The sequence below is a fragment of the Syngnathus scovelli genome, chromosome 1, assembly GCF_024217435.2.
Source record: "Syngnathus scovelli strain Florida chromosome 1, RoL_Ssco_1.2, whole genome shotgun sequence".
In the NCBI taxonomy this organism is placed as follows: domain Eukaryota; kingdom Metazoa; phylum Chordata; class Actinopteri; order Syngnathiformes; family Syngnathidae; genus Syngnathus; species Syngnathus scovelli.
The window spans coordinates 19,177,580-19,194,454 of NC_090847.1; the positions used below are offsets into that span (position 1 = coordinate 19,177,580).

The window sequence follows — 16,875 nt, forward strand, 5'->3', positions numbered from 1 at the left end:
AGAGAGAGAGAGAGAGAGAGAGAGAGAGAGAGAGAGAGAGAGAGAGAGAGAGAGAGAGAGAGAGAGAGAGAGAGATTCACAGTTGAGTTACTTCCAACCTAAATGAATGAAGAGTGGGGGTTTGAAACTCCGCAACTACATGTTGGAGAAATGCTCGGGCTGCTTTCTGACGACTGTTGATGTGTCCTTCTTCAGCAATCTACCTTTTCCTAAAGTTACAGCACAGCATGCCCCTTGCACTGTGACAACGCTCACTGTAAATTTGTTTATATGCTGTTGCTCTGGTTATTTGTCATCTAAACGTAATAGGACCGTAATAATAAGGGAGACTAAGTATGTTGTGTTTATGATCACATTTCGGTACACATAGGTGTAAGGCTGTGTGAGGTCAGTTGGTCGGTTTATTTGTTTTTTTTCACGCTATTTGCATCCTCGTTTCTACGAATGCACGTAAAAATGACTTCGTGGATTATTTGAAGCGGTTCCACTTTGCAGTAGTATTTGGGATGTTTGTGTTAAATGACATCATGCAGTTGCGAATTTCCTGACGGCCGGGTGGTGCTTTTTGCGCCTCCTGTCTTGACCGAGAGGTGGAACGACACTTTACTTTTTCCATTTCGAGGTTTGGTATCGGTGTTGGGCTCCACGAAAGCGTTTTAGCGAGGCGGAGAGTTCCTCATCACAAAGCCAAGATGCTGAACATGTGGAAGGTTCGGGAGCTGGTTGACAAAGCGTGAGTACCCCGCAGCTCTTTCGCCTGGTTTGTGTACGAAGTTTACCGGTTTGAAAGAGACACGTATCAAAAACTTTGACGTCACATCGCTCGGACAAGTTAGCTAGCTTGTACGCTGCTAACCATGGTCGGCAGATAACATGCAGTAGTTCAATATATACCATTTATATGTAGGTGTTGCTTTTGTGGCGGTTGGTATATGACCCAGCCCGTGCCGTCACGGCATTTAAGTGCTTTGTTAGTATATCTTCCTGGCAGGTCAAGCGAATAAACTTAGCCAACAAGCTAATATCTTAGCGTACTGGCTAGGTGGCTAATTGACCAGGCTAGCCAGCTAAGCTAGTTTGACAGCTCTCATATTGAAGTAAAAACATTGGCACGACACAAAATGGACGCCTAGTTTGAAAAGATATTATTTAAATGCACAAACGTACAATGTGACGCGTCTGTTGTGATCATTGTTAAATTCAAGTTGTATTTACTTTAGCAACACTGTATGTACAGTATGTAAACATATCATGCCGAACAAGCCTGAATCGGGAAATCTTAGCACCCACTGACTATTCAATGATTCGAGGAATTCTGTCACACCAACACACATTTTCTCATAATATGGCACGAAAGACGTTATTCTCGAAGTCCCAAGTTTGGCGAAAATGAAAATGGCCCAACTAAATGATATATGATACGGAAATAGAGTGTTTTGTTTCTATAATCTAAGTTGTTGGCTTGTCCAACAATTTCAAAAGCCATTTGTGCTAACAAGATGTTGATATTCTCAATATTATTCAGTTTAAGCAAGCCAGGTATAAATGCAGAGATTAAAAGAGAAATGATTTGACAAGCAGATGCAAATAATTCTGCTTCACTCTTTGATTTCTCTGTCTGTCCATTATAATGTCAGTTATGTTTGGTGGTAAGCACAAACTAAAGGTAAATATTTATACTAGGTATGAATGGTTGTGTGTTTCCATTTTGCATTCATCATACATGTGCCTGACAGATAGTAATTCCATTACATTTTTGGTCTCAAAGTTTGCGTATTAGCTTGTATACAGTTTCCACATAGGAGAAAATGTTATTTTGAAATTATTTTTAAAAAATGGTCTTGGGTGAGTAAATGTTTTTAGAAGTGTAATTTAATCTTTTTTTCAATATTAATACTGTTTTTTTGTATGTCATTCACAATGAGTTAATAGCTCACGTATCTTTTTGAATGCGTGCTTCCGTTAACTTTTGTTTGTTTAGCTTTTTACATGTTGCTGGCTGTGTGAATAATAAAACACTTAGGTTCATGAAAATCTACAAACTTACGACAGTGCATCTCTGTCAGAAGCGCAACTTCTACTTTATCGCTAATATCAAGGCACCGAGAATAAAGCGTTGCATCACCACATCCTTTCTGAGTGCCTCTGTAAGAGTAGGCAAGATGTTGTGCAGTATTCGAACGGACCTCACAGGCCTGATCGTAGAACATACAGAACGTAACAAAGAAGTTGAATTGATGAATTGTCATAAAGATAATCAAGGAAACAATTGACAAATGGGGACTTGAAGTTCTTTCCAATAAAGGAAAACAATAAAAAAAAAAAAAAACTTGACATAGCAGTCATGATGGCACTACAGTATTTTGTCACCCTTCTAAGAACATTACGTCCTCCACGCGTTACCATCCTGTGCTGTTGGACATAGTCTGCACAACCACAGAAAATGGTGTATCCCGCCCGGTTTGACTACCAGTTTAATTTCTTCTCTCCCTGTTGTAGCATTCAAATAATTCAGGCACCATTTTAAAAAAACATTTGTTTTGCTGACAGGCAGTAGATGAAGTAACGTTAAGTTTAAAAAGAAGTTAACAGTTGAGTAATGAAAATGAATTAAAGCACCCACACTTTGAAATGTTACTGAACATGGACTTTTGAGACATTGCTTTCTGAGGACCTTGGGGGGGTTACTGTGTTTAATACAGGATGTCCCCATAATCTGTTTTTGCAAGTGTTTGATGTTTGGTGGTTTAATATCTATGTACTCATCAGCCATTTTGTGACTCTTGAATGAGGTCACATTCTAACCAGAAACTGAAGTTGCATCATGTTGTGCTGAGGGCTCAAGTGGATAAATGCAACAAGTGGCGGCATTAGCTGTTATTGTCATCACAATTTAACAACCAATGAACTATTTAACCCAAACAAAAGCTCACACTCGCTTTTGTTCTCCAAGGGGGGTGCCTTTGCATGCATCCCTGTACTGATCAGTATCAAAGACCTTTTCATGTTCTATGCTGGAACCCAATTTGCGTTTACTCGTTCAGCGTCATGTTATTTTATTTTGAATGCTGGGTTCATTAAGAGGGTTCACAGAGCACTCCCCTTTGTACCACTGTCCAGACAGCCAGAAAGAACAAGTGTTTGTGGGTCTGGGATTATTAAAGTCTTCTTTTTTTTATTGCTCAGTGTTTAAACAGTGAATTAGTTATCTGGATATTTGACTAAGGAACATGTTTTTCCACTTAAGCAACATTTCATGTGCATGTTTTGCATATTTTCTCTCTCACTCTCTTTGCTCTCACTTTTTCACGCTCTCACTCTTGCTCCCTCACAGGACCAATGTCGTGATGAACTACTCAGAGGTGGAATCTAAAGTCAGAGAGGCCACCAATGATGACCCCTGGGGACCATCAGGACAACTGATGAGTGAAATTTCAAGGTTAGCCCAGCAATCACTATTTTAAAGATTTGCTGTGTTTGTTATTTTGCTTGTCTCTCTTACTTTGGAACAGCAGAATAGTAAATTATTCCATTTTCATGTACTGTTGCATGCTCTATTTGTCTCCTCCAGTATACTGCGGCCAGTTATACAGCCCTAAAAAACATAGATTATATCAATTTGTATATGCAAGTCAGTTAAATAGACTCATTGGAGGAGCTATCTTTATTTCACCACTCATCACTGCGGTTTAATAGTGGCTGTCTGGGCTGCACCAGATATCCGGGTTTGGTTGGTGTTGTATTCTCAAGAATCAGTCTTGTATTTTATAGCAAATTCAGAAATTATACATTACATAATACATTCTTTCATTCAAGTACTCTGACAAACAAAAGGCTTTGAAAATGATGAGGCTTGCTTTGAGTATATAAACCCTCACGCCCCCTAGCTCAAAGATGTCCAACTTCAGTTCATCAGCTCGTCAGCAAGCTCTTCAGAAGCTTGATAACAATCCTGCTCATTTGAATCAGGTTCGTTGGAAGAGGAAAACATTTAAAGCATGCAGGATAGCAGCCCTTGAGGTCTGGGTTTGGACACCCCTGTCCTAGCATGATGCAGCATTTTCCATCTTTGTAACTACTCTATTTAATTTACTCGTATTGTCATTTCCTCTATATTTGTTCGTCTTTACCGTGAATGATTATTCTATTTGTATTGATTGGTAAAAGTGGAAAAGAACGACCAAGACACCTCAGGTGACTAAAACGGTGCCTTTAACAATATGACAATCTTGTGTTGCGAAAACTGTTGCTTAGGACTATTTCTTGGCACAGGATATTTGTCTTTCATGTTATTTTTATTTTTTTGGAACTAATTTTAATGCGTGTTCTATACGATATAATACATTTTATGAAGAAACGAAATAAAAATATTAAAAAGTTGCTTCATAAAATGTTGGATATGATGCATTCTAGATCAGTGTTACTTATTTCTTGCCCCCTGTCAATGTGTTAATATTCAGAGCGACCTTCATGTACGAGCAGTTCCCAGAGGTGATGAACATGCTTTGGACCCGCATGCTGAGAGATAACAAGAAAAACTGGAGGAGAGTCTACAAGGTCTGCCGGCAATGCACCACAAGCTCTTTGCATAGCATGTTAAAACAAGGTCAATGACCCATGGTCACATCTGATAGACCCTTTTAGTGCCTTACTACTTATTAACACACCTATGATATGGTTAGAAAGCAAAGTTTCAGGCAAGTTACCATTCTGCTCATTTTGGGTTGTATGCTACCATATGGTTGTTCAGAATTAACTTCACGCTTGTGACAAAAATGATGTGTCTTGCCTTGCAGTCCCTACTGCTGCTTGCTCATCTAATCAGGAATGGATCAGAGCGGGTTGTCACTAGTACCAGAGAACATCTCTATGACCTGAGATCATTAGAAAGTTACCACTTTGTTGGTAAGTGTTCTTCTTTGCAGTTCGCAAAAGTTTGGTGCATACACCAGCGTTTCAACTCGCCGCAACTCAATGTCACTTTAATTCAAAAGTTCTGCTTTGATAATAAGAGGCTTTCTTCAAACAGAATGTCAATTAACAAAAGTTTTAGTGTGGGCTATGATGAAAGGTTTACTTACTCCACAATTACTCACATACACATTTCACACAGTCCCCTAAAGCTGCTTTCATTATTTTCAACCAAGTGTATTTTCTGCTCAGCGCTGGTTACATATAGAGCATTTCAAATTAAAATTTTTTTCATCAATTCATGTTTCAATGTTACATATGTTTACTGTTTCTAGACGAGCATGGGAAAGACCAAGGAGTGAATGTGCGCCAGAAGGTAAAGGAGTTGGTGGAGTTTGTCCAGGATGATGAAAGGCTGAGGGAAGAACGGAAAAAAGCCAAGAAAAACAAAGATAAATTTGTTGGTGTGTCCTCCGAAAGTCGAGGATACAGAGGTTACTGTAAGTCCGTTCTTGGCAAATCTAAACAAATCTCACACCCGTCAACAAAAAAAGTCTTTGAATTTTCTGACCTAATCCCACTGATGTGATCTCCTCCAGCGGGGGACAGGTATGACATCAGTGAAACCCGTCACCGGTGGGATGATGATTGGGAGAGTAACAAAGGGCAGTTCCCTTTCAGCGATAAATTGGGAGAGATCAGTGACAAGATTGGAAGCACTATTGACGATACCATCAACAAGTTTAGGAAGAAGGAAAGAGATGACTCACCGGACCGATTTAGGTAGGGGGAGTGAGTGGCAATGTCCCAAATATCAACAAGCGTCAAATATATCTACATATACCCACACCCCACTTACACCAGTCAGTGATTTTAACTCCCCAAAAAAATTGTATATATCTTATTATTTCTATTCATTTTATTGCCCACAATAGTGTAAATGACTCTGGGCATGAAGTGGACAGCATTACAGTTTGAAAGATCTTTAGTTTGAACAAGATATAAGATCTGATGCATGAACTTTCTATTTTAACATATAAGCCCCTAGAAAATAGATACAATTTGGAGTTTGGAAATTGGAGTTGGAGCTGGCATTACAGGCATCTCTCATCTTTGAAGTGGGAGAACTTGCACAATTGGTGGCTGACTAAATACTTTTTTGCCCCACTGTAAATGCTGATGAGAATAGACACTAAACCACAAAAGAACAAATACAAGGAAGAATGAAGGGCTGTTTTGTCATGTACATTGATTGTGTTAAGATGTTCAAAGAGAATATATTGCGCAATTAACCCCAAAATTTAAACAGTTTTTAATGTTTTTCTAAAGTCTAAGATGTGGCACGCAAATTTACACTTGGGGAGATCCATTCCTGTGGCGCTTTCAGCCAAAAACAAGTGCCTCTGGCCCAAAAAAATATGTATTTTTTCCTCGCACCCAGCGGATTTGTTTGTAATCACTTGCATAAAGGCTAACAGACTTTAAGCCAGTAGTTAAAATGTGAAGATCGTGCAAGCAAAGCGCATTAGGCATTGGCTTTTTCTAATTTTTTCATTTGGCCTTGACCAGTGACGAAGAGGAGCGAAGCCGCTCATCTCAGAATGGCAAAGTGGGCAAAGAGTTTAAAGATGAAGAAGAGACCGTTACCACCAAGAGTGTACAAATAGTCCAAGCAACAGAGACTACAGCCACCCGCAAGAGAGGAGGAGTTCCATCGAAGAAAGTGGACTTGGGGGCGGCGGCCCAGTACACAGGAGAAGCCAGCCCCACCGCTTCCACCAAACAGGTTGTGTGTGAATACACTCAAGATAAGCTGACTTAGTGTGTTGTGGATGCAAGTGCCATATGTACCTCTTCTGATCTATCTGTATTCTGTATTGCAGTCACAATCCGCTGCAACGAAGGCCTCAAGTAGCGGACTAGCTGACCTACTAATGGTGGACTCGACACCTTCAAAGCCTCCTTCCACTGGTATAATTTTCCGGCATTTGGGGTAATGGTGGTTTAGAGGAGGTACTGTTAGTTTAGTTCAGCTAGTTGTGTGTAGTTGTCACCAACTGACCCTACCATTTAAAATAAGTATAGATGCTGTTTGTAAAAAAAGAGCTGTGGTCAGGCACATTGCATATCGAGATTTAACCAAACTGCGTGCTTCAACTAGCAAAATGCTGTCATGTGCACATTTCTAGATCTGTGGCTGTTGTGCACCTAAAAAAAACACAGCGTTAAAGATCCGATTTACAAACAGTTTGAACGCCATCAGAATAAGCAAAGCTTTACTGCTATTAAATACCTTCGAGTAATAACCCAGTGTCAGATAACTTAGTTTGTAACATGCAGTGGGTCTGTTTGGGATTTTCTTTTTCCCCTCACACGCGCACATTGCCACCAAATCCACCCAGGTCTATACAGTGAGGCTGATTTGTTGAGTCTGTTCACCTGGCTTTTCAAGGCAATGGGGAATGCTGATCTGATGGCCTAACAAGCTAGCTGTCAAGCTAGCTTGCTTCAAAGCGACAGTTGTGCACTTGTCACAATGTGCAGCTGCTGGCGCTAGCGTCAGATTTTGGGGACAGTTGGAGGAGGGAGCTAATGTATAGGAACTAAGTGCACCAGATGTTTTGGGGAGTAGTCCCCGGTGAGTGAAGAGGGCGGGAGGACTGAACAGATGTCACCACCCCTCCTTTCTGCCAAACACTCCCAAGCACACTGAAGGAATGCTAACTGTCAGCTCAACACCTGGAGCTCTTCTCTAAAACGGACATCTTTATGACTCGTTCTCATTGCAGACTTAATGAGTGGATTTGCCGACTTCGCTTCACCCGCTGCTTCTGCCGGCCTTTCCCAAGTATCTGGTACGATTCAAGACTTTTAAGTGTGTGTTGTGCCATTGTAGCTATTCCAGCATACTACTAGAATATTCAGAAGGAAAGCTGGCCATATGGCGCATGCTACCTGCTCTGCATAACAAGAACAGACACACATCAGCTCCAGTTATGGATGACAAGGAGACGGGGACAGAGGAAGACGGGGCGGGGGGTGAATGGGGGTGTAGCGGAAGTTGAGATGGAGAGACAACAAGCGGAATCAATTCAATAAAATTTTAAAATGTGGCGTCAGTTATCACTGAATACATCCATCAGAGTGGACTGAGCCAACTCAACTGTTGATTTGCCAGGACAGGTGTGATTTGTTTGCAGAATGTCCGTTATTTATACTCCATTTAGAGCAATATCACAGCAACCTTTGCACAAATAACTTTTTTTTTGCGTTGCTTTTTACCCTGCAGCCGGACCAGTCTCCAGCAACAACGGAGACTTTGGCGAGTGGAATGCGTTCCCTGGTGGCCAGATGCCAGCATCTGCTCAGCCTGTTGACACCGGTGGAAATGACCTTTTTGGAGCCATGGGAGCTGCTCCTGCCCCCGCCCCTGCTCCAGTTACTGCGGCGGGCTCCAGTTCATCCTCAGCAGATCTATTTGACCTGATGGGGCCGGCTCAGTCGTTTACTTCCTCTCAGAGCCTCAACTTCAGCATGAACAGTACGCAGAGCATGAGCACCACAGGCCTGCCTCAATCGAGATCACAGGTATGCATGGTTGCACTCATACACCAATGCATCTATTCTTAATAATTGATCAATGTGCTTAGTTTTACATGACATCAGATTCATGCTTCGATTTTGGGGAAATTGCATTTGACAGATTTGGAGTGGTGATGATCAGTTAATGTGCTTGACTCTTTGCCAGTGAGAGCATCACTCGGCATTTGTATAGTAATCTATATATAACCTGATCAATGTGACCACGTGACAGCAAACCCTTTTGTGATTTGTTTTTTCCTTCAGAAACAAGCTTAACAAAAATGAAATAATCACAAGTACAACCAATGGATACTCAAAGGTTTGATGTAATGAAACATGAAATACAACATATTGACTTAGGAGGCTAATTTGAAAGCAGAAACCCTTCTCTCACACTTCTTTAACGAGCTTGGTGTTGTACAAATAAATTAGTCATTGCAAAACCTAAGCAGGGACGACTGCTATTCTGCATTAAGTACTAGGACAGGAAACATGACCTTTTGTGACATCTGCTGTCGGAATTGCTAAAACAATGTTGCCTCTGGAGACGCATCATTTTTCAGGTATTTTTTTCAACTGCAAAACCAAAAGAGAACATGATCAAGAGAATATGACAGTAGAGAAACAAAAGACAATAATTACGTCAACGCAGTCACATGATCAAAGCTGATTAGTGTGCATAGTACACAGTCTCCCTACAAGAAAATGAATGGGGTGTTAGAAAATAAATACATTATTAATTGGAAAATAGTAACGCCCGTGCTACTTTTTACTAAATTATAATATTGAAACTTATTTCTAGAAAAAAATCCTTCCATGTCAAGGGAGCTATACTTTTTTTTCTTGTTGCTTGTGTGCAAAATATTACTTGTAGTTGGTAATATCAAATGAAATATACAAGTACATCTTTTGTTAACTGGCAGCCCAAAGCAAGTTGTTAGAATTTTGCGGCAACCAGTTCAGGGTGTACCCCGCATATTTCCCAAAGTCATCTGGCACACCCGCAACCCTCGTGAGGATGACATGTTTCAGATGACGAACATATACTAATTGTCACACTACCGCACCCATTTATATGGCTCTGCAGCTAAACTGGGCAATATAAGCAAATCTTCAACTGAAGCCACCATTCCAATACAATACATCTTTATTTATATAGCGTCTTCACAACAACTATTGTTTTTATATTTGGCACATTCTTGAATCCTGATAACACACACACACACACACACACACACACACACACACACATGCACACAAATAGCTTGCTCTCAATAGCTGCAGGCGTGTCCACTGAATAGGCTGGAAACACACCCTTCTTGACTCTTACCTGCCACACAAATAGTACGTTCTCACTGTCTGTCGTCACATAAAATATGGCCTCAGTTTACTGCTGTTTAATATACACTTAACTTTTCCTGAAGTGTCCTTGTTGTGTGGACCCACAAACCAACAACATCGAGCAAGGTGCTGACGTATTCGACGACCCTGCCGCCAGGTGGTAAAATCCACTTGTTTTAATCCGTTTCAGCAGCGGCCATTTTCTCAAGGCTCGGGTAATGACCAAATGACGTGCCAGATTACAAATATCACATGACCAAAATATGAAAATTAATGATCTGTGATTGGTTGTAATACAACTGGAGAGGACGCTCTCAATGGTGCCACGATAGAATGTAGTCATGACGGCCGGAGGAGCACTTGCTCGCCTGAGTTTCCGCAGGAAGTACAGGCGGCGCTGAGCTTTCTTCAGCAGTGATGCGGTGTTGGTGGACCAGGAGAGGTCCTCACTGTTGTGCACCCCCAGGAATCTGGTGCTGCTCGCTCTCTCCACCACAGCACCGTCGATGGTCCCTCACGGATTATTTTCCTTGCTAAGAAAAATACCTGAAGATTCATTATATCAAATTAATAAGGCTTACATAGTCTCAAGTTCAAGATTGCTTTAGTATTTTAAAAACCTGATATTTACTCATATCTTGGCATAGGACTTTGTAGCGATAACTGCACTTTTAAGGTATGTTTTTATTTATGAATTCATCAGCCCCTCCAGAACATTGGAGCACCTCTACAACCGCAGACTGCTCAGCAGGGAGTCGTTTCTCAGGGTGCTGCAGCCAAAGCGTCGCTGCCCTCCACCTGGTCAGACCACTCTGTGAACATCAGCCTCGACTCGCTGGGACCCGGCATGCAGGCGCCCAAGCAGAGTCAACCCTCCCTCAACACACTTCAGCAAGGTAACAGAAAGATGTCGACATAAATTCGAACTCTGCGCCCTGGCTGCTTTTCAAGGAACCCGTCAATAATACAGTGCAGGATATGATAGCATTCAACAAGGAATTCATTTGCATCTTTGTTGGCGTAACCACATGGTTCAACCTCAACATGAAAGGCTTATATTCTCGCAAGTAGGCTAACTAGGAAGAGGCTCATAAATAAACAATCATTAGCATCATTAAGAATTTTGTCAATCTGGCAATCTTTTGGCAATGTTGTCCCCCTAATGAATATGGCAGCAAACACCCCAGCCAGGCTTGCACTTAATTTTATTTCATCTACCGTAGAACCTCTAATCCATTCTAGAGAGAAACAAAAATAATGTAACATTGGTAGCAGTACTACACGTGTAAAAATATGGAACCGCTGCTATTAACAAAATGTACAAATGTAATGTGTCACCGATGCGGCTCATGCATTCTCAGGCCGGGCAAACACAAAAACAATCGGGCTCTTTTTGTTCTGATTTGCCTGATCCAGACCAAGGATTGTAAATGCCTGACTATCTTTTATGTTTTAAAGTTATGTCTGACTGTGTGAGGTGTGCTAATACAATACATTATTTTTTTATTTATACAGCGCTTTCACAAAAAGAGTGAAATTGTCTCAATAATACGCTCCAAAAACAAAGTCAGGCCGACAATCAGAACGAACGTGTTCTATATTTACGATCACAAATCTTCCTTTGTGTGTGGGGGAAGACGAAGTCTCCCGAGTCATTAGGACTCCGTGGAATGTGACATAAACGGAATGTCGCCAAGCATAGAAGCGAACGAGGAAGTAGTGGTAAATAAAACAAAATATGTTGTATTCAACATCATTTTTTGTGTAAAAAGCGTGTTTCCAGAGACACCAAGAAATATTCATCGTCATCGTCTTTTTACAACACTGGTCCTTTTTGGAAACACGAGCTAACAATAGCACAAATCTAGATTTTTATTTTCACAATCTAAGGAACCCACTGAACTTATTTTTCAATGAAAATGTTGATTGAATTTCAGGACTTTCGACGTGCAGCATTTTGCTCGGTAATGAAATGAAGCTTCGTGAGCCCCAGCTATTGCATTGGGTCACAACGCGCCATCAACGTCTCAATCATTACCTGCTGCTACATCCCTGATGGCTATCAAGTGAACTTAGCGGCAAAGATTGAGTCATGTTGAAAGATTCATTACCAATCATTTGCTCTTAAACAGTACTTCCATACAGTCAAACATCAGAACCTCCCAAATTAGTTTTATGAACAAGATCATTTCTAATAAAAACATGTGTCCTGAAATGAAATTTGACTTTTTGAATACGTTGCAGGCAACCAGGCCAGTGGAAACATGCTGTCACAAGGATTCTCTGCAATGAGCCTCGGACCCTCGGCAGCGAGACCGCCTGTCACTGTAATGATGCACCCCGGTGTTGGAATGGGAATGGCGCCCAACGCTGGCATGATGGCAATGGGGATGCCCCCAAACCAGGCAATGATGGGGATGTCTATGGCTTCCAACCAGGGCATGATGGGGATGGGCATGGGTATGAACATGGGAGGGGTGACGATGGCGATGCCCAGTGCCATGGGAATGGGGATGAACCCGGCAATGGTTCAGCAGGCCAAACATGACGCCTTCGCCGACTTTGGTAACTTTGGGAAGTGATGAAGAGCCGAGGTGAGCCGAGGGGTCATTGGTGAAGGATTGTTCTGAGCTTCAAACAAAGAGTACTTGAAAAATGTCAACTCTCACAATACCAACGCCCTGCAATCTCCTTATTTTAAACAAATAATGCTGTGTAATGAATGATATGGATCGAAATGGATTTGTGCGAGCGTGCGTATGCATGTGTGTGTAGTTTGAACCAATGATCGGTGCGGTCTTCAGACAGCTACTGTAAATTGTGTGCCTTGCCGGTCATGAATGTCAGGTGTGTGTGCTTTTATAACCTCAATCAAACGGAATCAGCAGAATAGCAAAAATGTATATACTTATATATCGCTAGATATTTTTGAGATGCCTCCTATTGAATGGTGAGTTTGGAGAACGTGATCAGCCATTTTAACTTTCTAATATATCAAATTACCTCTCATTTTGTCCTCTGTCTTCCTTTAGCTTGGAAATAGAAATCTACATCTCTTTGCTCTTGCTAGAACGTTTATCTGCAGTTGCGGAGGTGTAACAATGTCAACGCTTGTGTCATCCGCTCAAGTCATTTGAATTAAGAGCACATTATTACCTTCTCCACATGCTGCCATCACTATTGGCCAACAAGAGCCGTTTTCCACGGCCAGACCATCTTTCAGTAGTGGTACAATATCATGGCTCTTCTTGTTTTGCATTTAAAGAAGATAATCAGTTCTGGGGAAAGTCCTCCTCTCTCCCAAGTACAAGCCAGAGTGCCTGCAAGATCTTTGCCTTTTCTGTTAACTTCCATAAAGAAGACAATGTGACCATGCAGTGTTGAAGGCAGCAACCACACCATGTACAAATAATCCGTTTGTACTCGTGCCTCAAGCCAAGTAAACTGTCAGTACACAAAAGGCAGTTTAGTCTTAATTAGTTCTTTTATGCTGTTTATCTCAAACAGCTTTACTTCCTTTCTTTAGTTGTGTAATCCTATTGGCGCAGACTGTTTGACGATTGCATCACATTGTGTTTAAATTCTTATTTTCACATTTCCAACCGCTCGCGTGCAGTATTTGTCAGCTAGCGCGTCTGTGCGTGCACATCCCTTACGACTAAGCAGGCGAGAGGACCGACCGTGGTGCTGATCTGTTGGGTGTACATACAAAGAAAGCACTGCTCCTTGTTGGAGACCAAGTGCCTCCTGACCCTTGTATCTGTAATATTACATCAATCTTGGGTGCCTGGAATTCCCTCAGCCACCCCCAGTTTGCCAACGATGTTATTAATAATTCACACGCCAGAGTATAAGGAAGTGGATCCTGCAGCCTTGTGGGCCTCGGGAGGTCTTGCACACTGATACATTGTAGCCTTTTATTGAAGTCTGGAACATTACAATGACCAAAATCTGTTTTCTTTCATTAATTTGTGTTCTGCAGATTTTTTTTTCTTTTCTACTTTTGATCTCCTGTAAGTAGAAATGGGCTTGTTACTGAAACACTAGTATATGCAAATATCAAAAAGAAAATCCTATGAAGAAATTTTGCATTCCCATTTTGATTTACACAGCAATATAGCTTACAACATTAAACCGTTGATTGAAATGATTTAATGGTGTGTGTTATTTGGTGAGTTGAGTCATTAGCGTCATTCGAATGGACTTCTAGCAGCACAAGGGAATCTTATGCAAATTACTTCCAGTTGATGTAAATGGTCCCTAGGCTGTATGGTGCTATTCCACTTGTTAAGGCGCTCTAAGAGCTTAACACTGAATTCATCATTCACCTGCTGGCAGTAGCTTGTACCGATATTTCGATAAGGTCACACACAATTGCTGAGGATCAAACCCCGAGCCTCTTGAGTTGGGAGCCTACCACTGAGCCACGTTGCCCCCTTCTACTGACCTACTTAAATTGCACTCCATATAAAATTAGAAAAATACACCAAAACAGACAATGAGCAACCTCTGCCATTTAAAAAGAAAAAACTTCCACGAGCTGCAGTAAATTGTGCTTTTATGGGGTAATGTGCCCATTAAAGAGTAAAAGCAATCCAAGACGTCAAGACAAATGACAGCTTTTGAGTGCCATCTGCAATCTCGAGCATCGCAAACTCAATTATTCATAATGCATTTATGAAGTCCGCTGAGACCGCGCTGTCATTCCTGTTCAAACTAACTGGAAAAGCAACATCAAGAGACAGGCAGGAGACGACGGCCCCGCCGGAAGCTCCGGGTGTGTGCTGACACCTGCTGGACGGCCCAGCATGGACGTACATGTTTCACCATCAAACAAATTTCTGGAAAAATTACACAAAGTTGCTCTGAGGAATTTAGGCCCAAAAAAATCTGGCATTTATTTTATTTTGAATATTGACAAATAAAGGTCAGGTAGTTTGTAAATGTAATAAACATCTGTAGAATTAAACCATTATTTCGTCATGTAAATGTTATATTTACTATTTCATTTTATTTACAACAAATCGAAATGATTTACATTGTCCATGCCCCCCAATAAATGAATAGTAAAACAGGAATATGTAAGTTTTAACAAATTTTAATGGGAAATGGTCAAATTAAACCAACATATACAGCACCAGACAAAGAATCTGATCATTCACTTGCCGGCATACAAGTGTCAATGTGAAGAGCCTCTTGTGTTGGGAGGGGGTAGGGTCAGTCCATCAGTGCCTTGCTCATGGGCAGGAAGCAGATGAGCTTCTCTGGAACAGCTAGTGGCCGCTTTTGCATTTCTCTCAACAGATTTGAACAGTGAGCCCCTTCGGTCCTCTCTCAATGTAGATGGTAAAGTGCAAGATGAAGTAGCACATAAAACATCCACACAGTCTGGGACTGTCAGAGCGGTTGAGGGTTGACCAGGAGAACATTCTCTCCCCTGATAAATAGCTGATTGATGTGGCGAGTGTGGACCTTGCCATACGCTCTGCACTCTTTCTCCTGACCTGCCTTGGTGCCCTTTGGTACCCCTGATGACTTGTCGTCACTTCTGTGCCTGGCAGGGTGAGCGGATGAGTGTTCTGAAGTCACTTTTGGCTTTGAAGGCGGACACAGGCCGCTTTCTACCTGGACGCGGTGTTTTGTTGTTGCTCCTTCACCTCCTGAGCTCTCCTGCAGCTTCAGCTTCTCAAAGAGCTGTGCAACAAAGGTGTTAATAGAGCATACACTCAATCACAAAGGAGTAAATGGTATACCCGTGAAATAGTGAGGGCCTTCTCATGGTACAACGCCTTCCCGAGAAGAGGCTCTCTGTACGTTTCATCAACGTCCACCATGGCCTGACGACGAGATGACAATGATCGACCGTCTCCAATCACAAGCGCATCCCAATCACTCACCAAATTCCAGAACTTGTCAAAGGCCACAACAAAGCCAGAGCACACACCCCTCAGTCCTTTGAAGGTCCTGATGTGAACTTTGACTCTTATTCTCTGCTCCACACATCTATGCAGTTCTCCCAAAGGACTGCCTTTGCATACTGTAAACAAAAGAGATATCGCGTCGGCTCCAGCAGTGATACTTTGGATTTAGACACTGGCCAGCAGGTGGGCATGTTCTGAGATAAGTCAAAATAAATGTCATGGATGTCCAGACATCCAGTGGTTGGCTGTATGTACATACTATATCTATTGAAACGCATACAGATGATAATCGCGGTACTTGTTGATAGTTGTGAGATGTCTTGGTTTCATGATGTCTCAAAGTGAATTAACTGCGTGCAGGTAGGTCCCAGTCAGGGGAAAAGTTGTGCATTACGGTACAGTGCTTGTGTGTTGTCACGATGGTGAAGTAGTTTTACTAGATGCGCATTGAACCTACACGTCATCCTCGTGAGCACATTTTTCTGAGGCTTGCGTCTCCGTGACTGCTGCGCGCGGCTGCTCCTGCTGCCTCCTCCCTCCTCCTCCTCCAATGACTTCTTGTTCACCATGAGCTTCTTGAGCCTCTCGATGCGCTCCGGGTCTGCGACTCCTCTCAGTGCCTTCAGCCGCCTTTTCTCCACATTCTCGGGCTTGGCTCTACCACGGCCCCCCTTCAGGAAACTTTCGTACTCGGCGACGTTGTTGAAACATTTGATGTTTGGAAACGGTAGCGGCACCGTGGGCGAGTATAAGGCCAAAAGGGGGTCAAACCTTTCAGAACAAACGTCTGTTTTTAACGTGTCATCATCCCGTGGACCCGATGAGGCACCAGAATTGGAAGCGGAGTCTTTTTCTTGACGATGTGATATCCTACTTCGCCTGTCTCTCTCTTTCTCCTCCATGTTTGTTTGAAACAACCGCAAGCACCGGTTTACACCTCTCAAAGCACTATGGGAAATGGATGAACTCTCAAATTGGAGAGCTCACTCCACAACGGTCCTTCAATGATTGTCGGGATAGTTTAAACGTGTTATGTGTGTTTTGAAATTCATAATAGCATGATTATGATAATAGCTAGCACAATGTAGTGCAATAAATGCCATCCGTATCGACACTTAAA

The 16,875-nt window shown here is 42.0% G+C and overlaps 2 protein-coding genes across 5 annotated transcripts; one reads left to right on the forward strand and one right to left on the reverse strand.

The window, feature by feature from the left end:
• The first annotated feature begins 378 nt into the window (after positions 1–378).
• clint1a (clathrin interactor 1a) lies at positions 379–13,984 on the forward strand. 3 transcript variants are annotated; one of them, XM_049758220.2, is made up of 12 exons: positions 379–733; positions 3,335–3,439; positions 4,461–4,557; positions 4,797–4,905; positions 5,247–5,411; positions 5,511–5,694; positions 6,481–6,700; positions 6,795–6,882; positions 7,701–7,766; positions 8,201–8,499; positions 10,538–10,730; positions 12,079–13,984. In XM_049758220.2, the coding sequence occupies exons 1-12, from the start codon at positions 693–695 to the stop codon at positions 12,414–12,416; spliced, it is 1,905 nt and encodes a 634-aa protein (XP_049614177.1). In that variant the 5' UTR covers positions 379–692; the 3' UTR covers positions 12,417–13,984. The 3 variants fall into 3 exon arrangements, with proteins under 3 accessions (XP_049614177.1, XP_049614188.1, XP_049614197.1); XM_049758231.2 differs by having other exon boundaries at positions 382–733; positions 6,481–6,697; XM_049758240.2 differs by lacking the exons at positions 379–733; positions 3,335–3,439 and adding an exon at positions 3,853–3,969.
• Positions 13,985–14,916: 932 nt separating this feature from the next.
• Positions 14,917–16,796, reverse strand: lsm11 (LSM11, U7 small nuclear RNA associated). 2 transcript variants are annotated; one of them, XM_049758488.2, is made up of 5 exons: positions 16,213–16,796; positions 15,732–15,871; positions 15,588–15,671; positions 15,460–15,528; positions 14,917–15,388 (listed from the first exon to the last, which is right to left on the reverse strand). In XM_049758488.2, exons 1-5 carry the CDS (start codon positions 16,655–16,657, stop codon positions 15,377–15,379), a joined length of 750 nt encoding a protein of 249 aa, XP_049614445.1. In that variant the 5' UTR covers positions 16,658–16,796; the 3' UTR covers positions 14,917–15,376. The 2 variants fall into 2 exon arrangements, with proteins under 2 accessions (XP_049614445.1, XP_049614436.1); XM_049758479.2 differs by having other exon boundaries at positions 14,917–15,528.
• Between the last annotated feature and the right edge of the window lie 79 nt (positions 16,797–16,875).

Bases quoted from the DNA above. Each gene is read 5' to 3' on its own strand.
- clint1a (XM_049758220.2), top strand. From the start codon at position 693: ATGCTGAACATGTGGAAGGTTCGGGAGCTGGTTGACAAAGC. The intron at 5,695-6,480 runs GTAGGGGGAGTG...GGCCTTGACCAG, and splicing joins GACTCACCGGACCGATTTAG to TGACGAAGAGGAGCGAAGCC. The intron at 6,883-7,700 runs GTATAATTTTCC...TTCTCATTGCAG, and splicing joins TTCAAAGCCTCCTTCCACTG to ACTTAATGAGTGGATTTGCC.
- lsm11 (XM_049758479.2), bottom strand. From the start codon at position 16,657: ATGGAGGAGAAAGAGAGAGACAGGCGAAGTAGGATATCACATCGTCAA. The intron at 15,872-16,212 runs GTAGGTTCAATG...TTTTGTTTACAG, and splicing joins TGTGCTCACGAGGATGACGT to TATGCAAAGGCAGTCCTTTG. The intron at 15,529-15,587 runs GTATACCATTTA...TTTGTTGCACAG, and splicing joins AGGCCCTCACTATTTCACGG to CTCTTTGAGAAGCTGAAGCT.